We start from the raw sequence: 23,902 nt of genomic DNA, 5'->3' as shown, positions 1-23,902 counted from the left end.
ATCATATTATTAACCTATTTAATGCTCCAAAACAACAATGTAAACTAATGGTGTTGATATATAATAGTAATTGTTACTATTTCACTGGTGACAATATGAACTCATTTGCAAGTCAATGTCTCAGTTAATGACATTTTAATAACATTAACAGTCTAAAATGGCAAAATAAACTCTTGACAGCCTTGATGAAAACAAAAGTTCGAACCAAGTCAATGTTTAATTAAAGCTCTTTTTAACCTCCTCATTTGACCACAGTGGCTGGAAGGCTGGAGGTATTATTAGCTTCACATCAGCCGGCTGTGGTCAGGGTATCTGTGGACTGGACTTTCAAATTAGGCCTGGCCTGGCCTAGGTGAGACCACCGGACCCACGGCACTGGCGTGGCGTGGCTACCCGGCAGCGGGGCTAAAATGGCCGCCCCGGGGCATAACGGTCCGAATACCGGCGTGGGGCGGAACTGGCTGCCGAGACCCCATGGTGTGGACGGGACAAAGGCGGCGCTGGTCTCTTTTGAACCCAGGTTCGACCACTCGAGTGACGTTCGCTTCGGTGCTGACTAAGTGGCGCGGCGGCGGCGGCCATGCTGGCTAACATCACGCTGGCCGCCACTCAACTACACGAGCTTCACACAAACACGCTTCCAACCGAAAGCCAGGAGCCCTCGCGCGACCACCGGTGCGCTCGAAAAAGCCGCTCCTTACCATTCTGTCCCGGACTTTGTCGACCGAGCTACGCCGTCACAAGACTTCGGTTGAGGGGGGGAAGGTAGCGGCTAGCAAAAGGGTGGACAGCCGAGGAGGGGAGTAAAGGGAGGGAGGGAGGGGGGATGGGGGTTGAGGGAAATTGCCGAGGTTTGCGAAGGGGCGTGGCCACAGCCGTACAAATTGGTGACTGAATATTAATGAGGTGATCGTCCAATTAGTGCACGTATAGCCCCCACGTGCACGTCCTCTGCGCCGTTCTCGCGTTGATCAGAGGCCAAATTCAAAAGACAAAATATAAATTAAAGAACCGGTGACGCAGCCATATGACAATGACATTTATGACAATTCATTAGGTGGTCACGTGACTTGTGCGATTGGCTGGCAACTGTTCATACATGAAAGTGAGGTCGTTAAAATGAAAACACGTAAATTTATTTTAAAAATGTTTTTATTTTTGTTTCACATGGCTGGACAAAGTGTTGAGGGCGGTGTTTCATTTATCAAGTGAGGTCGTTAAAATGAAAACACGTAAATTTATTTTAAAATTTTTTTATTTTTGTTTCACATGGCTGGACAAAGTGTTGAGGGCGGTGTTTCATTTATCAGTCATAAATAAATAAGAGGAACAAACATTAACCTGCACTCCCAAAAAACACTTGCGCCAGTCCACAACAAAATGATGAAAGCGTTGAATCCATCTTGTCGGTGGTAAACTAAGCTAAGCTCCAGGATGCTTCCTAAGAACATCAATTTAAGTCGAACGCAAACTTGTTAATGGTTTTAGGGTCATGAAGACAAAAATGATTTTTTTTTTTTTTTAAATTCACGCATGTGTGCGTGTCAACTAGTCTAATGACAACGCACGTGATTCGGCTTGCATCGTCAGTGGCATTTCTGAAAGAGACAACATGAAAAGAGTGAAAGGAATGGGAATGTCATTTGGTAGCCAGCAAGATCATTACTATTTAGTTGTCGTTGTCCCTGAGAAACACGAAAGATGTGAGCGTGTGTGTGGTGTCAGTGCAAAAGGATTGTGAAGGGAGGCACCACAGGAAGTCAACACCCTGAACAGTAAGAGGTCAGTAGTTGTAACAAGGCGAGCGTGGGGAACAGGATAACACTACACGCAAACGGCTCAATTGACAATGATCTCTGACCCCTGTGGTCCCGTTAAATGTGGTCAATGAGTCACCTCTCAAGACGCCTTTTTTTTTTTTTTTAGGGGCGGGAGTGGCGACAAAGGGTGAGAAGCTCAGTGGCGAGCTCGCTTGGTGGGCGGGGGGGCGGCAGCGGCGTGCTCCGACAGGCCCAGCTTGCTCAGCTGGGCACGGAAGAACTGCTGCAGGCGCATGCCGGCCTTGGCCTCGTTGGTGTGGCGAGCGTTGTACTGGAGGCAGTTGGAGAACATCAATTCCACGTCCGAGATGAAGTCACCTGCGCATATTGCATGTCATCAAGTGGCGTGAAAAAAAAAGAAATCAAAAGGATGAGCGCAACTAAGAAAATGACACCCAGCTTGGCAGAATGAGGTGTGAGAGAGCAAGTGAGTCGAGCAGGAAAGGCGCGATGCATGAGAAAGACCATTTCTCATTTAACGAGGCAAAGTGTTGCAAATGAGCGTGCGTGTTTAAGAATTGGCTGAATGTGAGAGCTCCAAATTGGGCTCGAGCCACGTGGATTTTTTTGGAGGCCAGTTCTATTGCTGATATTTACTAGAAAAAAAAAAGGCGCTAAAAAAATGCAATTGTTTGTTTTCATTACCTATAACGAGAGTTGGACTGAAACAGGAGCCAATCTTACATATCCAGCCTGAAAATTTCTTGCCCAGTCACGCCAAGGCTTTCATCTGTTATGCGCGGGGGACTAAACAAGTGTGGCATACTCTTAGTTCTCCTTTGCCACTTGTTGCTGATGGTGCGAAGCAGAAGATTTTGTTTTTGAAGCTATCGTCACGCTGAGGAGTTTCTGCAGCAACAGCGCGACAAGCTAATCCAACTTTGCCGGAAATGTCGGCGGTGTTGATGAATGGAGTAAGAGCTTCATCTAGTGGACAAACAGCGTAAGGACATTACTCCCGAGTGACTCCCAACACTGAACGGAAAGCTCCAACCAATTTTGATCATTTTAAAAAGGGCTAATCTGTCGGACGATAAAAAAATTGAACCGTCCAGTGAGGGTGTTGTGAGACTGACTCTTCGGTGTGTGCGTGTGTGTGTGTGTGTGTTACGGATACCGGAGTTGAGGTATTGGCAGTTGTTGACTTTTTCTCTGATGGTGCTGAGCGCGATGGGTTTGCTGATGATGTCATAGTAGTCGGGCACCTGCACACATGAGCGAGACGGGAAGTAACGCAGCGACCGGCAGGCGATCGCACAGCAACCGGGCTGACCTGCGTGCGCGTCACCAGCTTCATGAAGGGCCAGCTATCGTCGTGGCGGACCAAGTCCACAATCAGAAGCTCGCACGCCGACAGTTCGTGGACGCCTTGGTTCCTCCCGGATGAGCGGCGGCTACTTGAAGATGAGGTGGCGGCACTAGACGGAGACGGGAGGACCAACTTGCGGGGTAGGGATGGCGCCGGCGCCGCATCTGCGGGGGGTGGGGAGTCGGCAGGTTAAAGTTTTTACTAAAGTGCCTTTTACTGAAGGGGTAAAAAATAAATAAAAAAGACATGTAAATGGATCATTTTCATATCACATATGATCTGGAACGGTAAATATATAGTTAACCGAAGTCCCAATTTAATGATGCGAGTGTTTGATTTTCTGATGGTTGTTTTTATTCAAAATGTTTGGATGCTTTGGCATTGTGTGCTAAAATAAAGTTGATGATTTGCAACATTTTTGCATTTTTCTATCGCTTACCTTTCCCACAAAAAAAAAAAAAAAAAATCACATAAATGCATCTTGGCGTCCTAAGATTGAATTATTTTTTTTAAATTTAAACAAACGGTTCCTTTATGTCATTCAGGCTGTCTTAACCGTTAATTTGACTGATGTGTCATCTGAAGTGCCAGGACATGGCGGCCATTTTGTATTCACCAAAATAGACAATGTCTGTATGCATTTGTCAAAGTGCGAGGGCCTCTGCCACCATTTGAGCCAGGAAAAACCTGGTGATGTCACATACGGACACCCGGACCGTCACCGCATGTTTACCCATAGCGGATGATCTCTTGCGACCCGCCGACCTTCTGGCGCTGTCGTCGTTCTTGCTGCCTGACGTGGTGGCCTTGGGCAAAGGGGGTGTGGCCTTCTTGCCTGATGACCTGATACAAAACAATACAACTTTGGCGCACTTCATCACAGTTGCAGCTGTAACAAAGCGCTTCATACAGGGAGGGGGAAATGGCATGTTCACAAAAAATAACATGACAGTGACAAGCGACACATGGCTTCCACCAATACCCGCTCCTGAACAATACTTACTTGGATACACTTTTCCCATTGAATGGCGTGGCACTCTTGGGAGTGGCCTGATCACTTTTGGGCGTGGGCTGACTATTCCTGCCTTTCGGGGGTGCAGCCTGGCTCTTCTTGGTACTGGACAGAAAAAAAATGTGCCATTTTCAAAAGTAGCTCATAAGATGACAATAAAAGTGTAAAGATAATCATAGAGAGCTATTTATAGCAGCAGTTGGGTAATTGCTGCTGATTTATATATATAAAAAAAAAAAAGCAGCTTTAACAATCTAAAAATTGCGTTGTCTGAGATTGCGATTTCGGTCCCAAAACAATCAATTGTTCAGCCAATATCAGCGATTAAAAAAACTCAGCTAAATAAAAAAGGAGATAAGTTAAGAGCAGCTAATGATAAGATAATCGTCACTCGGCTAAGCAGCTCAGTTAACCGATCCGCTTCATTCAGTATACTCAACTCTGTCTCTATCCAGGAAAGGGTGCAGGAAGGTCCGATGCTGTACAACTTTACTGGCACACTGCTGCCAGTAGATGGCAGCAGCGTGCCAGTACACAAGAGATTAGGAGGGACAACATTGCCACAACCCACGAACAGATTGGATGTCAGATGGTGTTATTTTCATCAACGATGACGAGAATATTTTGCGAACGGCCCTTTTTTTTTCATGACGATAACGAGACAGCGATGAGCGAAACGCGGCTCTTTGACGACGAAAACATGACGTGACGCACGTGACGAGACCAAATTGTTAGCGTGCGGTCCGTCAGACGTTCCAAATTGATGACATCCCTTCCTATTGGCCACGTCACCTGTCTTGCTGGTGCAACCTATCCTGGTTTGGCCACGCCCAGGCGGAGGGCGACGCCAGCCAAGCTCCGCCCTCCGCATGAGCACGCAGCGTCGACATTTTGTAGATTTTCGCTTTTCCTAAAAGTGAATCGAGCTCGCTTGGCGACTCGGTTGCGCTCAAGTAAAGAAGACGACGATCGGTTTGATGGACTTGGACTCGGGCTACTGTATTGGAGCAAATCTACTACAAGTCGACGTTGTGCACACGTTTTGATTTTGTTTAAGTTGCCAAATAAAATGTTTTGGTTCTTGGCTTATTTTGGAGCAATGAGCAGTGATTCCACCGTTTCCACTCAATCGGTTGGTCTCGCATAATCCTTCGTAGTCCATCAGAAAGTCTTTGCTCTCGGCTGCCGATTTTCAACTAAAACGGACCGAAACCTTTTTGAGATGCGAATAGGAACGACTCCTAATAAGCATTTTCGTCCAAAGGACAAAGCCTAAGACAAAATTGAAAATGCCGGCCAAACACAACAGATGTTGGACGAGTTGAGGCATTTTACTCTCACCAAAGAGGCACTAAAACAAAGTCACTGTCCTGCTTGGTCGTTTTCTTTTCACAAAGGTTTCCCAATGGAAAAAAAAAACTGCTGCATTGATGTAAAACTTACTTATGAACCACTGCTGATTCCTTAAAAACTGAAAATGTCAGAATCTAACTTTTTTTTTGGAAATAGAGAGCTATTTGGCGGATGTGGTGTTTATAAAAACAGCACGAGCTGCTAAAACTGCAAACTGAGAGCAGTGAACAACAAGTGGAAATAACAGCAGCAAAGCTCCTGGAAGAGTAGCATAACACGCACCTCATAACAACCTCTGGCTCTTTGTCTCTCCACTCTTCTTGGTCTTCTTCCTCTTCGTCATCCTCATCAAGTGAAGAATGCTGGCGAGAAGGAAGGCGGCTGGATCTCTTCTTGGGCCGGCAGTCGGGACAGAACCAGTCGCCATCCGGAACGCTCTGTGAAGCAAAGGGGCGATTAGCGCGACGCTGACGCTGAGGCTGAGGCGACCCAAGCCGCTGGGCAGCCGCTGGGCAGCCGCTGGGCAGCCGCTGGGCAGCCGCTGGGCAGCCGCTGGGCAGCCGCTGGGCACCTTGAGGCGTGGCCTGAGGCAGTGCGTGTGGTGCCCGCGGTCACACGCGTCGCATAGCAGCATGCTGTCGGCGTCGCCTTTGCGGCGGCACACGCGACAGCGGGCGTTCAGGACGGAGCGAGACCACAGTACGCTTCTCTCCAGGATGGCCAAGTGAACAAAAACCTACACGTATAAACACAAAGGCTTGTTCAGAATTGAACAAAATAAAAGAGCACGGATACAAGTAGCCAATGAGAGGAGAGAGGCGGCGGGACCAATGACCTGAGAGAGACTGGAAGACGACAGCAGAGATTCTCGCCATCGCTCCAACACGTGCTTCATCGCACGACTGCTATCACTGGCGTCTGAAGAAAAAAACAAAGAAAGAAAATGCCAACGAGAGCAAGAGAAAATTAGGGGGAAAGAAGCAAAGCGATGTGCGAGAACGGCAGCAGGGAAGAAAAACATAAAAGTAAGAAGTCAGTGAAAAACGGTGAGGGAGGGAAAGAAAGAGCAACGATGAAGTGAGAATGCGAGCGACAGACAGATAAAAGATAGCAAGAGAAAGCCCCAAAACATTGAAACGGGAATGAGCGTGAAAGATTAGAAACATGTAAAAGCAACACAGTGAAAGTACGTGAGAAAGTTCAAGAAAAAGCAAGAGAAAAAGACCATGCCCCAGATAAGTGAAAAAAAAGTGCAAAGGGCAAGAACCAAAAAGTGAAATGGAGTGACACAGGTGCAGCAAAAAGCCAAAGAGAAAGAAAAAAAAGTCAGCAGTCGAGTGAGAAGGTGAAGGCGAGCAAGAGAAGGAATGAAACGGCATCGGTCACGTGACGGACGAGGCGAGCCGTCGCTGGCCGGGTCCTCGTCCTTCTCCTTGCCTTTTTTGCTCTTCTGCTCTTTCTTGCACTCGTCCTCACCTGCGGCGGGGTTAGCCACATGTTAGCTTAGCGCATTCGCTGCCAGCATTTGAGGCTGTTCGCTGGAGCAGCAGCACGACGGAAGGTCACAAATGGTCAAAGGTTTTGCCGTCAGCGCACGGCAGCAGCAACGAGCTGCGCGATGCAGATCCTCTCCTCCGCGGACGACGAACAAACAACGCCACTAGCGAGTACCGAGAAGGCGCTAAAGCGAAATGGGCAAGACCCAAAATAACAGAAGACGGGCTCGAACCGTCTTCGGGTGGAGACACAGGAGCCATGAACAGAAATGTTGTATTTCAATCAATATGAAAAATAAGACGACGGCTATTTTACATTTGAATCAATTTAGCTTTGCTAATGGACAATGATTGTATTGAAATAATCTGACATTTATGTCATAAAGAGCATGCAGTTTAGTATGAAAGCATTTTCACATCCACAATGAAACAAATACAAAACAACACATCCCGCATATTGTTAGAGGAGGAACGACGAGACTCATAGCCATGGTTTTTTTTAGCTTGTGCGAGGAAGATTGTGCAGGGATGAATAGCTAGAAACTAGGGCTAAACGATTTTGGGGGGAAAAAAAACAAAAACTAATTGCGATTATTCAGACTAATATTGCGATTACGATTCGATTAGCATTTTTTGTATTTCACATGCATTCAAATGCGAGTGTTATCCGTTCCTGCTTCGACTCGCATCATTTTATACCCTCTTCAACTTTTCCTTTACACTTGTCTCTCATTTCCTCGCTCGCCACTCCAGCATATCCGCGATCTTATCTTAGCACTTGGATAACCGGTAGTTGTCGTCGAATACGCCGTATGTCCAAATAATAGACGATCCGCCCTCCATTAGCACGAGCTTCTCCCTCTCCTGGTCGACAGCGGCAGAAGTGCACGGCAATCCCAGGAAAAACCCAACGCGCACGTGGAGCGCGTTATTGTCGGGCTGCGCTGACCGTCGGCACGTGCGTTAGCCAACAACATTGACTGGCCGGCGCCATTAAGACCCGAGCATCGACAATTCTGGTTGGCTAATTCATCTGTCACTCAAACGCCGCAGGTTAGGCGAGAGAGGAAAAAATACAAAACGGCGCTGCCTTGCCATGACATAATCGCACTACGTCAAACCGCGATGTCCATTACAGCCCTACTAGAAACGAAACTTTATTACATTTGTTGGTTAGTGTCCAGCATTATTACAGTAATAGCTTTTATAGTTTTTAATTTTCTGTCATGCTTGTACGTCGTGAAGAAAATCCCAAATGAAATCAAAATCGCAGTACGTGTCTGCGACTTTTTCCCCCCCTAAAATCGTTCAGCCCTTGGAGCCAGACAGTAAACTTCAATCGCCGAACCATCTCCGGCGCTCCACGTCACATGCTTCAAACCCGTCGATTTGCAAGGCGCTCCGTTTCGTTTTTGACGTGTGCCTGTTGACAGTCTTATTGCTTCTGTGATCGTGTCTATGACGTCTCTCCAGACCCATCGATCGCATGCTCGTACAAGTTTGTCTCTGTCGCATCTAACGTCTTCGCACCAGTTGAACTGAATATACCAAATTTGTTGCGGACCTTCAGACCTACCAAGTGGGGCTTTGAGGAAGCGTCTCTCGATACCGCGCTCGATATGGCCCAACGCCTGAGCCAGACTTTTCACTGCCACCATCTTGTCCGCTAGCAGCCTACACACACACACACACACACACAAGCTCATTAGGGGAGATATTGGTGTCTTCATAGCCATGACAGTTCACATCTTCATACTTGCTACTCTGCTTTCAATGTTCTCACAGCCATCACTTGACTTGGTTGCCTGTCCTCCCACCCGTCTCCTTGTCATACGTGACACATTTTCATACTCGTCTCTCTCTCCATACCCATCTAATGTTGTCATAGCCATCCGTCGTCATTCTTGTCTGCCTTTATACGTTTTCACACACGTCTGTTCGTAATGAATTCATAGCCATCTCCATACTGTACTCGTCTCCATACCTGCCTGCTTTCATACAAAGTCATTTGTTTTCAGACGTGTGTCTGTTCTCCTACTTGTGTTTCTTACTTGACAGTCTCCATACCCATCTCATATTTTCATATTCATCCTTCGGTCTCTATCATTTTTTTCTAATGTATTCATCCCCATCTCTATTAGTAATGGCCATATCTTTGTCGTTTGTCTGTTTTCATTCCCATTTTCCCCGATACCCGCCTCAGTCTTCAGATCCAGATTCGGTCTTCGATCGTCTTTGTCATCATAAGGCTGTTCATCCATCAGTTTGTCTTCGCACGAGTCAATTTCTACATCTTCATTCAGATCACACTCTATGGCTTTATTCCAGTCAGTTGATATAGTTTCATCTTCATCGCTTTGTTTTCGCAGTCTCCACGTCCTCATAATCTCTCACGGCCTCTTCTAACCCATCTATCGCCATCTATCGCGTCTCTCTATGTCCTCATGTAAGTCTGTATCTCAGTTTTGACAGTCTTTGTCTTTATACCCGTCTTCCACGCCGACATATCCGGCTCCGGCCTTCAGGTGAGCAGAGTCCAGCTCCATCGCTTCGCTTCCATCAGGACTCAGCAGCTCATAATGTCCTCCCTCCAACGCAGCACGCCACTCGTGTCTGTCCATCACCTAGAAAAGATACAAGCCGGCGTGGGGGTGACATCGTCACTCGATGGCATCATTGCGCAACCGATGGCGTTACCTTGAGAGTCCCTAGAGTTCCCTGGTGGATGCGGTCCTCGATGTCAAGCAGCAGGTCTCGCAGTCTGCCCTCCATGAGGGTCTCGGCCGCAGCCGTGCATTCCGGGACCGATCGGGATGACTCGGGATCATCTGGACAAAGGCGACGCGACACGTAGGACGGTCACACGATGTGACGAGACGAGGCACGCGAGGGCTGTCGCCATGGAGACGGTTTTCGTCTGAAAGGTCCCCATCGAGAGGGGACGCTCTAGCGCTAAAGGGTAGACTCGAGGTTCAAATTCCAAGAGAAGGTACAAGTCTTAAATCCAATTCTATTTCCTGAATAAAGAGCACCAACGTTTACATTGAACCGATTTTGATGAATTGTTCCAATACTCAGCAATTGACGTGACTTTTGTTCAGTTATGTTATTCTAACAGCGCAGGTGCGAGAGTTTGTGAGGTACCGCGAGATGTTGCGAGGGGGAGGGCTCTGTTGTAAAATGTTGCGAATGTGTGTTCGAAGTGAGTAAACAGAAGTTTTTCTCTGAATCCTCTCTGGTTATTGAGTTAATAACTTTAACTCCTCCTACGAGCAACCACTCGAAAATGCGGTCACGACGCCGCAAACGTAAGCAAATGCCACGTGTGGAATGATGCGCAACGGTCGGCGTGCGATTCAGCAGCGGCTGTGTGCGTGCGTGTGATTCGTACCGGTGCAGGTGTACTCGCTACGCCCGCAGGTCTGCAGAACCTCCAGCAGACGCTCGCGCTCCTGCAGCAGCGCCTCCTTCAGGCTGCTCTCGCGATAGCCTCGCGGGTTCAGCGCGTCCATCAGCTGGTCCAGCTCCTCCACCGAGCTGTAGAAGAACCACTGGTTGGGACGGTTGACCGGCGGGCCGCAGCAGTGCAGGGGGGCCGGGCTCGAGCCAACACTGCCGCGACAAGAACAGGGCAAACGTGGAGCATGTTGGACCGGAACCAAAACCAGAAGTCACTCGATTGTTAATTTCTACTTCTACTTCTAGGATAAAAAAAAAAAAAAAACTGACATCTGTCCCACCAAAAATGTATTTGACTCAACTTGCAGGGCTGCAACGAAAGATTTTAATCAATTAATCTCTCTTAATTATTTTTGATAAACCCAACTCACTCTTCCCCGCTATTTGATTGCATTTTTTTCTTTTTCTTTTTTGGCCTGTAAACTGATAAAGGTGAACTTTCTGACGCACCTTCCCTCCGCAGGCTCCTCCTGGACTGGATTGTCGTCCTCCATGTCGGCGGCGGCATCCCGGGCGGCTTTAGGGCGAGGCCGCAACATGTCCTCGGTCAGGCCAAAGCCGTCCTCCTCCACGAAGAGCGCCGAGGCCGAGGGGAGGAGCCAATAGCGGCGGTACAGGCGATCGCGGCCCAGCGGATGCAGGCTGGTGCAAGCCGCCGCCTTCTGGATGCGCTCCAGCAGCTCGCGTACCTGCACGAGCGAGCCGAGACGCAACATGTAAAAGCCCCTTTCATGATGGCTGTGAGATGCCGCAAATGCGACCAAAAACAAAAAAAAACAGGTGGCTGCATCCTCTGATCAAATATGCGGCGTGCCACGTTGTCACCAGGAAGAGGATAAATTCATGAATGAAACCAAAGACAGACTAAAAGATATATATATAGATATATGTATTTCTCACCATGTATTTGGGGTTTAATTAGATAACAATTAGAGTACTAGCCACAAGAGAGGTGAGCGCCGGGTGTGAAGCGTCACGCCCCTAGCTCAGCTTTCGGCTCATCACAACACGCATCCGCCATCCTTCCGCTCTCTTACAGCTGATAAAAGCTCGGAAGCGGCCATGTTGACGGGTCATTCCGTTTCGCGGGGCAGCGGCAGCAAACTGTGCGGTGTTGGCGAGCGTCTCACCTTCTCCTCCTCTTCGTCCAGTTCCTCAGCCGTCAGACCGGTGGGGGGGGCTGGCGGGGCTTTGGGGTCGGAGGTCGTGGGCAAGTCTTCGACTTGGGCTGAAGGGAGAGACGAGCCGAGCCGTCAATGAGGTCACCTTTTCGCGCAGATGTCAAACCTTTCGCTTGATTTGTATTTTGAGGAGTAAAAATCCCACCGGCAAAACAAAAACAAGATTTGATTTTGTTGCAGCAGGCCAACCTTTCAGGGTCTCGGTGTGCGCCGAAGCATCCGTATCGTGGTTCTTCAATTCCAGCTCTCTCATCTTAAGGCGCTGCTCTTGCTCACGTAGACGCTCCTCTTTGCGAAGGCGCACCCTGCAGGAGGCGACGTACTCGCGTCACGCTGGGTTCGTGTTAGCTGGGCGGCGCCCGCGTGCGTGCGTGCATTACCTGTGCGCCGCCTCCTCTCTCTCTCTGCGGTGCTGCTCAGCCCGAACCTCCCTCAGCTCCTGCCTGGCGGCACGTTGCTCCTCCACGCAGTCCTCGATCAGATCTCTGCTCGACGCCAACGTTAGCAGCTTGCCCGTCAACGCCTGAAGGATGCTCAGCTTCTCACCTGGACAAAAGCCACAAACGCGGATTTGCGTTTACTCCCGGTCACCATTTTCAAAAATGAGGCGAGAGCATGTGACCGGCGACCGGCTCACCTGGCGTCAGGTCGTAGACGGCCGTGCGCGCCAGCTTCCTTATCAGTGCCGGCTGGGCCGAGCAAAGCTCCACGCACGGATCATCCATGGACGTGAAGCCGCCCTGTTTCTGGTAGCGGAACTTGGGGTTGCCGTGGTTACAGTCCGCGCCGGACGCCAGGATGTGCAGACGCAGGATTTCCGACAGCGTGCAGCTGTCCAGGTCTACTTCCTGGAGGCTGCAGCCCAGATGGAGCTGAGACCAGGCGGCCGCCGACGTCAGGGCGGCGCTCTCGGCCGAGACGGCCCGCTCGCCGTCGTCGTCCGGAGCTTCGGACAAATCTGAAAAAAAAAAAAAAACGCATGCAAAAACTGGAAGCGCGCGTATGATCCGTCTTTTTCTCCTTTCTTTTCACCAAATACATTTTTGGGTTGGTCAATGTCTCCCCCCTCATGCATCTCGCGCAACCCCCCAAAAAAAAGTGTCCTTTCGCTGCTCGATGAAACGCAATGACACATCAAGACGTCTTGTAAGCCACAAGAGAAAAAGCAAAGCGGTTCAACATCTTGTTGTGACTTTGACGTTTTGAGGCGATAATTGTTTTGGTTTTGACATGGCCATTTTCAAGTTTCACCAAAAGTCATCTTGCTAAAAAGGTCCCGCTCAACAACAAAACAAAACAGAACCATCGTGCCCGGTTCGGGTCACAGGCGGAGCCCCCCACTGAGAAAAGACACACGCGGCTACCCGCGTACACTGAAAATCAATAAATCATGTGTTGAAATTATTCAATGTTGTCGCATGAAATAAAAGGATCTGGATTAGGATACATACGATTCAACGTACGTAGGTGTCTCGTCTCTTCAAACACTTGGCCGTATTTAAGCATTTTTTTTTGGTCATAAGACGGAGCATCGTTATCGAGGACCGCGCAAGCAGCCCGAGGAAGAAATCAAACGGTGGAAATGATCACCTCAAATGACGGAGGCGTGGCGCTCGGGCTTCATCAAGAAAGCCGTCGCAACGTCTCGTACACACGCACAGCTCACCTTCGTGCGCATCTTTGCCCACGTCCTCTCGCTCCTCATCCAGAGCCTGAAAGATGGCCGTGATGAAAAAGAAGAGCATCTCACAGAGAGGACCTTCTGGATCAGAACCCACAAGGGCCTCCTCCAGAATTGCTGCCAAAGAGAGAACGAGCGATCAGATTCGCAGATTTCAACATGACGAAGGTTGCTTTTGTTTCAGTTGTTACTTCAAAACAAAACAAAACTAACAGGACGAAGAAAGTAATTCACATTTTTATGGTTGGAAGGAGCCAAATAAAAAGTTTTTTCATTGATGATATTTTCTTATTACGTCAGCCGATGAACCAATTCGCACAGATAAAGATCAAGTGTTTGTCTTGCCTAAATGGTGAAGCACCACCATGGGCGGCGGCTGCCAACTTCACCAAATGACTGTTGCCAATCTATCCGTACCAAATTGAAAATGTCAGCACATTATTATTAGGCTTCCAAAAATTCAAACCCTTTCAACGACAGCGAGCGGCTCCGGCAATTAGGGAAGATAGTCGGGCGGATTTTAACTCGACCATCGCAGGCCGACCGGTCGACTTTGCAAAATGTTCACATGATGCTCAGGGGAGGGTGAAACGGAGTCGGAAGTATTTTTAGTTTCACGGTTTGGTGCTCGGTGAGGCTGGCTATTTACATTTAATTTTCCTGGACGTGCTATTGAGCCATTGAGCATTTCAGAGTGCATGTTAGCACACCCTGCTGGCTAAAGTCTGAGACGACTGTCATCCAATCAGAACAGAACAGTACGTATGTGCAGGAGAAAGCTGGACAAAAGGGCAGCCGTCCACGATGTCGCATTGGTGTTATTGCAAGCAAGAAAGATCACAGCTTTAGACAACAGACACACTGCCCAAAGCACACCACTCACGACATCTCCCTAACCAGCCATCTGATTGGCTGAGGCTGAAACACTCCCACAATGCGTTTCAATACCAGTTTTGTGTTATTTTTCTTTCGTTTTGGGATCTGAATTGCATGAGAGATGCGCTCTTTCCAAGCCACGTTTCTTACAGAGAGAGACGCCTTCCGGGAATTCGTCCTTGAGTCCAAAGTCCTCGCCAAAGGCCCGCAGGAATTCGAGGACCATCGTGGCTTCTCCGAAGAGCTCGGCCGGCAGACGAGTCCTGACGGGCGTGGGAATGGGCAGCTCCTGTGAGAAGGAAATGAGAAGCTGAGGCTCCTCCTCCTTCGGCGGCGGCCCCTGCTGACGCCTTCACTGACCTTGAGATCTTCACACTCCATGTCCTCTCTGGGTTTGTTCCACAGTTTCAGCCTCTCAGCGTATTTCTTTTTCTCCTCCTTCAGCTTTTCGCGCTCCTGCAAAAGCCAAGAGAGACCCATGAGAAAAGTGATTTTGTGTGTGAGCAATCTTTTTAGAATCAAGTATTCTATTTGGAGTAAGATGCGTATTGTGCAGGAGTTCAGTCTCGGATCTCGTCCTCTTGAATGTCGGGCATTGAGCGCTGCGTAAAGTGTCCTGAGCCATGTGTTACCGCTGCGTACGCGTCTCTTTTCAATTCCCTCGTCTTTAGGTTATTCTTAACTTCTTGCTACTCCCTATCGAAAAATACCAGATCAAAAATATGGAATGAATGCAGAGGGGATTATTAAAAAGAGGGCGGGGCCACGGTGTTCACATGCGCAGGGCATGCTCTGGCTTTGAGAGTCTCCGCTCCTCTTTAGTTGCTAAATAACAATGGCCATACAAAGCATTTTCTTTTCTCTCATGCAAATTATTGATTTTATAACAAGTGCCCTGCGATTGGCTGGCAACCCGTCCAGGGTGTGACCCCCGCTTACTGCCCGATGATAGCTGGGATAGGCTCCAGGACCCTCGTGAGGAGAAGCGGGACAGAAGATGGATGGATGGATATTCTTTAGTTTAATATACAAACATCATTTTAGAATACACAATTTATAATCATATTTTAAAAAAGGTAGCGAGAGAGAATACAAGCTCGACCCGATCCGAACGTAATAATTGACATTTTGGGTCCGGCACGATTGAAAAAAAAAAAAAAAAGAAGTAAAAGAAATCAGCCCAACAAAGACTCTGTTGTGAATAAAGTTTTTTTTTTTTTTTTTTGTGATAAGATTGACGACCAATTGGCACGACACTTTTGGAGCTTGGCTTGTTCTCTTTTTTCCGGTTTCAAGCGTTCCTATATTGCTGGATAAAGAGTTGTTGTCTAAAACGGCGAGCGATCGCCACCAAAATGCAAATCTTGTCCACTTTAACCTGTAAATGTAGAAAAGCGTTCTTGCACAATACTTTGGATTTATTATTTCTTATTTATTCTCCACTTACACAGGCTGAAGCGAACAAGCGCAAAAATGCGCACACGAACCCCGGCTGGTCATATTTCAAACATTTAGCTACGCTAAAGTTGTGTCAACTCTCAAGAGGCAGACGGCGGCGGACACTCGCCAGCAGGCTGGCATGGATCTTTGTGAATTTTGGTGCCAATTGATCACCATTTTTGGCCGTTCTAAGCAACAAAAGTGGGATGATTTCCAACGGAGAGTTTGCAATCGGTCCCTTTAGTGACTCCGGCATTACCGTTGAGAGAGCGGAGGGGGGCGTGGCCATATTCCTCATTAAAAGTAGGCGTTTTTCAAGTCGTCACTTGTTTCATAAGTAAGAAAAGATATACATGAAATCACGATTAGAAAGTCATTTAAAAGAAAACCTGTCAGTCGTTGAAATTCAAAGTCAATTTAAGACAAAGAATTTCCTTGTTCTTTTTATCTCAAAACACAAAAAAGTAAGGCTCTTGAGACTCACTAGATCCTTCTCCTGCTTCCTGCGTTCCTTCTCTTCTCTCCTCTTCTGCTTCTCCTCCTCAAAGCGCAGCCTCTGCTCTTCCTTCAACTTGTCTTTGGCATCCTGCGCCGCCTCCTCCTTGTCCCTCTTCAGTCTCGCCTTGGCCATCATTTCTTCCTTCTGCTGCAGCAGTTTGAGATTCTCCGCTGCCGCCTTCAGCAGCCATGCGCTCGTCTGACGAGTAAAATGTCATCAAATAAAAATGCAGTACTGATGAGCAATAAATGCGTCTTTTCCACGACTGCAACTAACATTTTAATAAGCCATTTTTGACTTTGGATTCCTTTACTGAAAAGCAGGACATCATTTCAAAATGACAATGCAGAAAAAGCTCAAGCACGCATCGATTAGATGCAGTTACTGGTTTGCTTCATAACATTCAACAGAAAAAAAAAAATTAAAAAATCACTTGTAGCATTGCAAGCTAAAAACGGATTTTTGCAAATGTCTTGCTTGAATTCAACCCAAATGTAATCAGTCCGCTTTCATGGGGGACAGAAACCAGACAAAAAAAAAAAAAAAATTGAGTTAATAGTTAACTGAGTTAAAAAAATCACCTGAGTTAACGCTTTCATTTTGACAGCCCTAATACATATATACACACACACACACACCCACATATATATATACTTAGATGTTCAGCATTCTTGGGAGTTAGTCCATCTAACCAGTTAGAGAGGTGTTTCTTCGTCTTGTTTCTCACTCAGTGTGGCTTTGCACTCTAAAACGTCCGCTCACCTGCGCCGGTGAGCCCCGTCCCTCCATCTTGACACTGCAGGGGAACTGGGGCGGTTCATCTGGGAAGAAGTGGGAGAAGTTCTGCTCAGCCAGCCGGTACTTCGCCACGCTGGTTGCCTGCCGGACACAGAGGCACATGAGAGGAAGTGAAGCATTGTGGGTAATCTAACTGGCACAAATGCGAGTTAGCTCCTCACCTTGAGCCGAATGATTCCGTCGGCGGGCTCGCAATGCTGCTTGAGGAGCAGCTTCAGGCGCTCGCGGGACATCACGTTCTTCTTGCGACTGAACACAACAAAGCTGCTACTTCAGAGCCACGCTCTCTTCACCGCTTTTGCCCAAATCTGGACAGGGGGGGGGTGTGTGTCACCTGATCTGATTGGCTCTGACGACAAACGGCTCGCTGTGCTCCTCCGTCATGATCCTCACCTCGTACTTGAACGCCGACGGACTCAGAGGCTTCTTCGTCTTTCTGTTGACGCACACATGGTCATGTCACACGTCAATCTATAAAGGACATTGGTGTCAAAACAAAAAAAAGCCCCTGAGCCATATGTGGCCCGCCAAATCATTTTAAGTGGCCTGCAAAAGTGCGCCCATTTTTTCTTGACCCGTGTTTGAATCTAGTTATGCACCATAAAAGTAAACACTCGACTGATATGGATATTTGGACTCAGATGCAGGTTCAGGTATATGGCAGGAAAAAGAGGGAAAGGAAAAAAAAAAAAAGAAAGAAAGAAAAATACAGCCATGTAGCAGAAAGACGAGTTGCTGCGAAGATATGAATCGACAGGTCCTCATACAAGGCGCGTGATTGGTTCCCGGTGCGAGATGGACCAATGAGCGCACGAGTGGATTGGCCAGTCTCGTCCATGTTAAACGAACGGCATTTTCTTATTCAAATGAGCCGTTCAATGAGAAGGAGGCGAGCCACATAAACGAAAAGGAACAGCTGTGCTCAGAAAACTGAGCGGAGAGCGCTCAGCCACCTGTCATGCGCGACAAAACATTGGCAAATAAAACGCTCATGTTTGTCTTGGCGCAGCGCACCTTAACGAGAATCCCGCGCCGCATTTGAGCAAAGTGGCCTCGTGACATTATTGTGCAAAGCCAAAGTTAAGCTACGATGACTTCCGGCGACGGCGCACTTTCACGTAGTTTTGAGCCAAACTAACACAAAGTGGCTAGGGGGGGCCACTACGACGGAACGGTGTCTTGTACATCATTTTCATTTTTTGCGTGAGGTTCCGGTCCCAGCTAACCGCGAAAAACGAGGGATTACTGTAAATGTTCTGTACTGTAAAAATACTGTAAATATGAATGTGGTTTGCGAGTTCAAAGCGGAGCCGGTGGTGACGATGGAGGGTTTGACAACTCGGACTTTTTTTGACCTGCTCGGACTTTGAAAGGCGGCGGCGGCTTCGTCATCGTCGCTGTCGCTGATGATGATGATTTTGCTCTCAGCTGAATCGTTGTGTCCATTGGCGGCCGGCGCTCCGTTGACGCTCGAATGCGGTGAGTGGACCTGAAGGATCTCGCACATGTGCCTAACGAATCACACACACACAAACAAGCATTTGCTGAAGATATGCACACTCAAACTCGATTCCACATGCCAACGAGTGCTTTGGCTTTTCATCAAATCTTTTGAGACTCGATTATCCCTGGCGAGCGATTGAGAGTGTAGAGGTGACAACTGCGAGCTCAGGTGAGTGGTTGGCTGCCAAACGGCGAACTGTTCTGCTTTGCGCGAGACAAAGCACACTTTGAATCGTAAAGTGCAAAATTTGAGTTTTACGGACTGTTTGCTCCCGGCTCAAGGCGAGGACGACAACTTATAATTTCGAACCAGCGCAGCGTCGAGTCTGACATCTTGCAATTATTTTTGAAGGGATTTTCGATACCATTTTATCCAGACCGATACCAGTTCTCAATTATTGAGTACTGTATTTTCCGGCCTATAAGCCGTGCATATAAGTTGCAGCAACTCTTTTTGTGAAAAAAAATAAATACAAATTAAATACAAGCCGCACCAGACTATAAACCCAACAGTTTTCTATGTTGAAAATTTTTTTAAAAAAGGGTTGTTTATTGCATGTGCAGAACCATTTTGTACTTTGGATGCACATAAAGGTACATCAACAGATTGTTCAAACAATGCCTTTTAACACGACAACAACAACTTTGCTCATTAAAGGAGAACAGACACGAGGAAAAAAAAAATCGAGATGGATTACGCGCATTTTCTCAACTATAGAGCGCCCCCACCAGTGAAAGAAAAACCCACAGACAAGCCGCATATTTGTATTCGCCACACGGTTCAAAATCGAGGGAAAAAGTAGCGGCCTATCGTCCGTAAAATACGGTAGTTTCCGACAACACTAGTACTTTTGATGCATAAAAATTCCCACGAAAACAAAAAACAATGACAAATTTTAAATACAGCCTTATGTATCAGAATATAGCAATTTTCTTTCAAGCATGAAATTGATGGTTATTTTCTTGAAATGCGCTATTATAAATAAAGTTGTCTTGTATTCGTATAATTTCTCGTCCCAGATAGTAAAACGGCCACAAGGGGGCCGGCTGGTATCGAATGCTGACAAGAGTACCGATAGCTTGAATTAAGGCTAGTCATAGACTTATAAGCCTTTTTTCAGGGCCGATAACGATTATTAGTTGACACGGAGGGCGATAAATATCAGCTTCAAATATTGGTTATTTGTTAAAAAAATAAGTGGTAAAACGGTGTCAAAATTTTGAAAATAAAAGCTCCAAAACTTGGACTTGGTTTAAATGCCTTTAAGCACATAATTCTTGAACAGTTACAAAATGTTAAAGCTTTTTTTTTTTTTTTTTAGATCTTAGAAAATAGACAAGTTTGTTTTCAAGTACTCTGCTGTCAATTTTTGCACCATGTTCAACATAGAGCGGCGGTGGTGTTTTAAAGTACTCTATAAATAAAGTTGAGTTTGTGACTTACACACACAAACTCGCACTCACTCACTTCTTACTTTTATCACCATTTCCCTCTCAGTGTTATCATCATCTTGACTTATCTCCGGAGCCATGTCGTTCGAGTAGCAAATGACCTCTGCAATGTTACAACGGGGAACGATTAGGTATAGCCTCAAGGCAGGGCACCTTCGTGTGGCGAGTAGAACTGGCCCTAGTTTATATGACGAATAAGGGCTCATCGTCATGTTACGATGGGCCGTGAGTTGTCATCAACCGACATTGATTCTAATTTGGGTAAAGTCTGTCGCTTTACCTTCCTCTTCTTGTGGGACCTCTCGCGTCCTGCGTGTGACTCAAGGTGAAAAAGAAAACGGGCAGCTTACTGCTGATTGGCTGCGCAAATTGACCAATCAGATGGCGCTGTGGGCGGGCAAATCTGCCTATGCAGGCAGGGCCACTAGCACAGCAGAAAGACAGAAAGAAAAAAAAGAAAGAAAAAGACAGAGAGAGAGGAAGGAAGAAAGAAAGAGAGAAAAAAAGAGAAAGAAAGAAAGCGAGAAACGCGCTGTAGCGAGCTAAAATAAACCAGCTTATAATTTATTATCTTTTAACTCATTCACTACCATCCGAATAAAATAAAAAATGGATCTTTGACGTCTTTATCCGTCAATGGCAGTAAATGAGTTAAATAAAAACATTTTAAAATATTAATAACAATTTTGCCCATAATCGGCAAACATGACAAATATCGGCTCTGATCATCGGTCAGGCCGATAATTGATCTATACAATACAACTTTGTTTATATACCGCATTTCACAACAGCTGGAGCTCTAACAAAAACACGAAAGACGGTATTGGAAGAGATAATCGGTTTTCGACAATCATTTTTTAAGTGAATTATTTGATGAATTTTTGAGGCCTGAATGTAAACAAATCTACATGGAAAGTGACCTACAAAAAAAAAAAAAAGACCCGATCAAATCATACGCTTCATCCAATCAGAAAACTGATTCTGCCGAACAGGGTAAACAGAACCTCCACTCAAATAATGGGAATAGTTGCAAAGATATTAGCATGGACCATGTGATTTATCAAACCTGAGACTAATTTTGGATCTTTTAAATATTACAGCTGTGAACCAAACAGACTGAACCAGGCTCAAAAGGTTTGTGCAGTTGTTTTGTTCTACCTCCACTTCACTTGATCAAAATGTCCTGATTTGTGTTTGCGGCACCTGGCCCCGTTGCGTCCGCTGACATCCACCGTCTCGCCAGGGAAGAAGCGCTCTTTGGCAAAGGCGTAGATGTCGTCGCAGAGCTCGCTCAGGCGGCCACGGCAGCCAAGTGCCGCCAGGTGCAGCAGTGGCCGCACCAGTGCGGACGGAAAGTTCTGGAGGCTCTCCTTGGCCCGCCGCTCGCTCTCCACCGCCTCCAGATAGGTGAGGCCTGCTCGGCCTGTCAGGGAGCAGCTCCACACCAGGCTGTTGCAAAGGATGGTCCTCTCGAAAAATTCACTGAGGGCAAGACGATGACAGATTTATCGAGCACCTCCAAGAGGACCCAAAGACAAATAATGAGTGAAAGAAGCATAGAAACAAAAACTGTGCTTGAGTTTTTTTTTTTTACTACTCCAGTGGGGCTGAACGATTTATTGTTTTGGGATTCGAAATCACAATCTCAGGCAATACGATTTTGAGATTATCAAAGCTTTTTTTTTTTTTAAGGGCTCTCATCACCTCCACACTCACAAATCAACAACATATTACTGTAAACAGGTCACACTAACTAGTGCCAAAACGTTTAAAAAAAAATAATTAAGAAGTGCCACGTCAATTTTCTTCTGAGTTTGTTACCTAAAATAATCTTATAATGCTTTTCTGTTAGACCAGCTGGACAGAAAAATGGCTTTGCTCTGTCCTGAATGGACGCTTCTCCATTATTCTTTTTTGGGGCCGTGTGGTTAGTTACAAAGTCATAGAGCTCTTTGTCGGCTGACCATGTTGGTGACGGACATCGCGTCTTGATTGTTGTAGATGGTTAATGTTGGTAATCGGACCTCGCTTTGGTGACCAAATAATGCTGCTAGAGTTTTTGGGCGCATGACGACAACCCTATTACCAAGGTCTACTTAGTTTACTTGTCGCCTTGTTTAGCAGACAGTCATTCGCTTCGCTTCACTTGCTTCTGCCTTTTGGTCGGTCACTCCTGATTGCGTTAGCCTTGAAAGTCGGTTTCAGTTGGTGGGTCTTTATCGTCTTTTTTGGTTCTCGGTCAGGTAGTCGTTTTAGAAGACTCAATCTTGGGTTGGCTGGTTTGGTCGTCTGCCAGTTTGAGACTCCTACTGCCTTGAGGGGCTGGCTGGCGGTTTAAGTACATCGACATTCTTGACAGTCAAAACATAAACAAGTCCCCAATATTTGAGCATGCAGACCAAGTTTTTTTTGGTTAGCCATCAAATTAGAACACGTGTTCATTCATTCACTCTCCCAGCTGTTCCATAAAGTTACAATGAAGTCAGTGGAGCAGTGTTTTATTTCCCTTTAAGAAGGGAACGTCTCGAGCGCACTTGGCCTGTTAGCAGCTAGCGGCTAAAAGTAGCTAACAAGTGACAGCACAATGCGAACTCCGCTAAGAATAATAGTGCCATTGTGCTTCGTCGTTAACATACACAAACACATATAGAGTGAAAGAGCATATATAGGCTTATATTGTGATTCAAGTACTTTCTGTGGAAGTTTATCACGAGCTAGTGAGAGGGAGCAACGTGCAGTGACGTCACGACGCCGGGCTCAGTAGACGTTGGCGTCGCTGAATGATGGCGGCGGCGGGTCAGGTCGATTAAGACTCACTCGTAACTGCGGAAGATTTCATGCGTGATACGGCAAAGGAAAACCTCCTCGTCGGGGCGCAGGTCGGCCGGAGGCTCCTGGCGGATGAAGGCTTTCCTGTGAAGGAGCGGCATGCTCGGGCAGCCGCTCTGGAGGAGAAAAACAAACAAAAGCAAAAGAAAGTGCAGGGAAGTGATGAGCGAGGCCGGAACTAGAAGAAGCGGACCGCGCTCTCCTCCCGCCTCCCTCGGTGGGGTCTCATCCGCCGTGCCAACGGAGAGCATCTCCGCGGCTCTTTTGTTTAAACGCGCCAAGTAGGCGGCGGCGTGGAAGCGAGCTTTGTGCCGCTCCGCTCATTTTAAAGAGTGGCCCAAATGGAAGTGTGTGGCACCGGACTCACCTGTTCGGGTTCGGTTGCGATGCGCCTCCACGCCGAATGCGTGACAGTGTGCGTTTGCAGCGACGCCAACTAATCCGCGACGCGGAGCAACCAACTGTCCTGGGTTGAGCAGCCTCACTGACTGCTTGTTGACCAAGTTTTCTTCAAGTTCACGTGCTGGAATAAAGCTCGGAAATGTTTGTGTGCTAATGTTAGGCTGGTTCGAATACCCCGTTAAGTGACGCCCAAACGTCTCTTTGAATGACAGCAGCGACGCTATTGACGGTACAAATTGTCATGCCTTGGTTCCAAAACATTGAAGACTTTTCACCACCGGTGCGCGAACTGAAAAGCACAAATGATTTTGCCTCTTGAACCTCGTCGAATTTGATAACTTCCACCCTGGTTTGACTGCCGTCGAACCAAATAGTTTAAGCTATCGTTTTATACATCGTAATGCCTTCAGTATACCGATTAATAGACGAATAGATAAATTATAGACATCGTTCATTTAAAAAATGCAGCGGTCTCCGAGCGGACACGAGTTTATTGAACGCACCACACTGACAGAAATTAATAGGCGGAGCTTAACCGCAATTCAGTGGACATTGACCAATGGTTGCTGACGGAACAGCGTAGCTTCCTTGTGACGAAACCTGCTGGTGACGTAAAAACGGCCACGAAGAGTTCACAACTTAAAAAAATAAAATAATTTATTGTTTTTATTATGGAACAATATCAATTTCCATTCTCCAACAAGATAGAAATACCAAAATGCCAAACAACACAAAAAATAATAAACAAAATAAAAAAAAAATACAAAACAAGAAAACCAAAAGTCAACTCAG

General features: G+C 46.9%; 2 protein-coding genes across 3 annotated transcripts in view; both read right to left on the bottom strand.

Annotated features, from left to right (window-relative positions):
• The window catches only part of cfl2 (cofilin 2 (muscle)), a 4,889-nt gene extending 4,049 nt beyond the window's left edge, over positions 1-840 (bottom strand). Inside the window, exon 1 of the mRNA XM_088308344.1 lies at positions 702-840. Within this exon, the coding sequence (XP_088164470.1) occupies positions 702-704 (3 nt within the window). The 5' untranslated portion in view covers positions 705-840. The remainder of the gene's footprint in view (positions 1-701) is intronic.
• Positions 841-1,241: 401 nt separating this feature from the next.
• Positions 1,242-23,579, bottom strand: baz1a (bromodomain adjacent to zinc finger domain, 1A). 2 transcript variants are annotated; one of them, XM_088308325.1, is made up of 29 exons: positions 23,076-23,579; positions 22,697-22,824; positions 21,083-21,361; positions 18,280-18,435; positions 17,259-17,360; positions 17,086-17,173; positions 16,889-17,005; positions 16,112-16,324; positions 14,548-14,643; positions 14,338-14,476; positions 13,297-13,428; positions 12,268-12,588; positions 12,011-12,176; positions 11,820-11,935; positions 11,580-11,677; positions 10,900-11,138; positions 10,382-10,602; positions 9,688-9,818; positions 9,478-9,614; positions 8,567-8,664; positions 6,899-6,970; positions 6,330-6,412; positions 6,066-6,230; positions 5,777-5,931; positions 4,133-4,246; positions 3,863-3,972; positions 3,094-3,293; positions 2,938-3,025; positions 1,242-2,138 (listed from the first exon to the last, which is right to left on the bottom strand). In XM_088308325.1, the coding sequence occupies exons 2-29, from the start codon at positions 22,807-22,809 to the stop codon at positions 1,957-1,959; spliced, it is 4,131 nt and encodes a 1,376-aa protein (XP_088164451.1). In that variant the 5' UTR covers positions 22,810-22,824; positions 23,076-23,579; the 3' UTR covers positions 1,242-1,956. The 2 variants fall into 2 exon arrangements, with proteins under 2 accessions (XP_088164451.1, XP_088164442.1); XM_088308316.1 differs by having other exon boundaries at positions 6,932-6,970; positions 23,076-23,578.
• Between the last annotated feature and the right edge of the window lie 323 nt (positions 23,580-23,902).

Source organism: Idiotropiscis lumnitzeri, chromosome 1 (assembly GCF_059441095.1).
Source record: "Idiotropiscis lumnitzeri isolate Australia: NSW breed Sydney's pygmy pipehorse chromosome 1, RoL_Ilum_1.0, whole genome shotgun sequence".
NCBI lineage: Eukaryota > Metazoa > Chordata > Actinopteri > Syngnathiformes > Syngnathidae > Idiotropiscis > Idiotropiscis lumnitzeri.
The sequence above is the reverse complement of the archived record's forward strand: the minus strand, read 5'-3'. Positions and strand labels throughout refer to the sequence as shown.

Coding starts and splice junctions, on each gene's coding strand:
- baz1a (XM_088308325.1), bottom strand. CDS start 22,809: ATGCCGCTCCTTCACAGGAAAGCCTTCATCCGCCAGGAGCCTCCGGCC. Junction 13,429..14,337: donor CCCGGAAGGCGTCTCTCTCT/GTAAGAAACGTG, acceptor TCTCTTTGGCAG/CAATTCTGGAGGAGGCCCTT. Junction 6,971..8,566: donor CTTCCTCAAAGCCCCACTTG/GTAGGTCTGAAG, acceptor ACCCCGCCGCAG/GTGAGGACGAGTGCAAGAAA.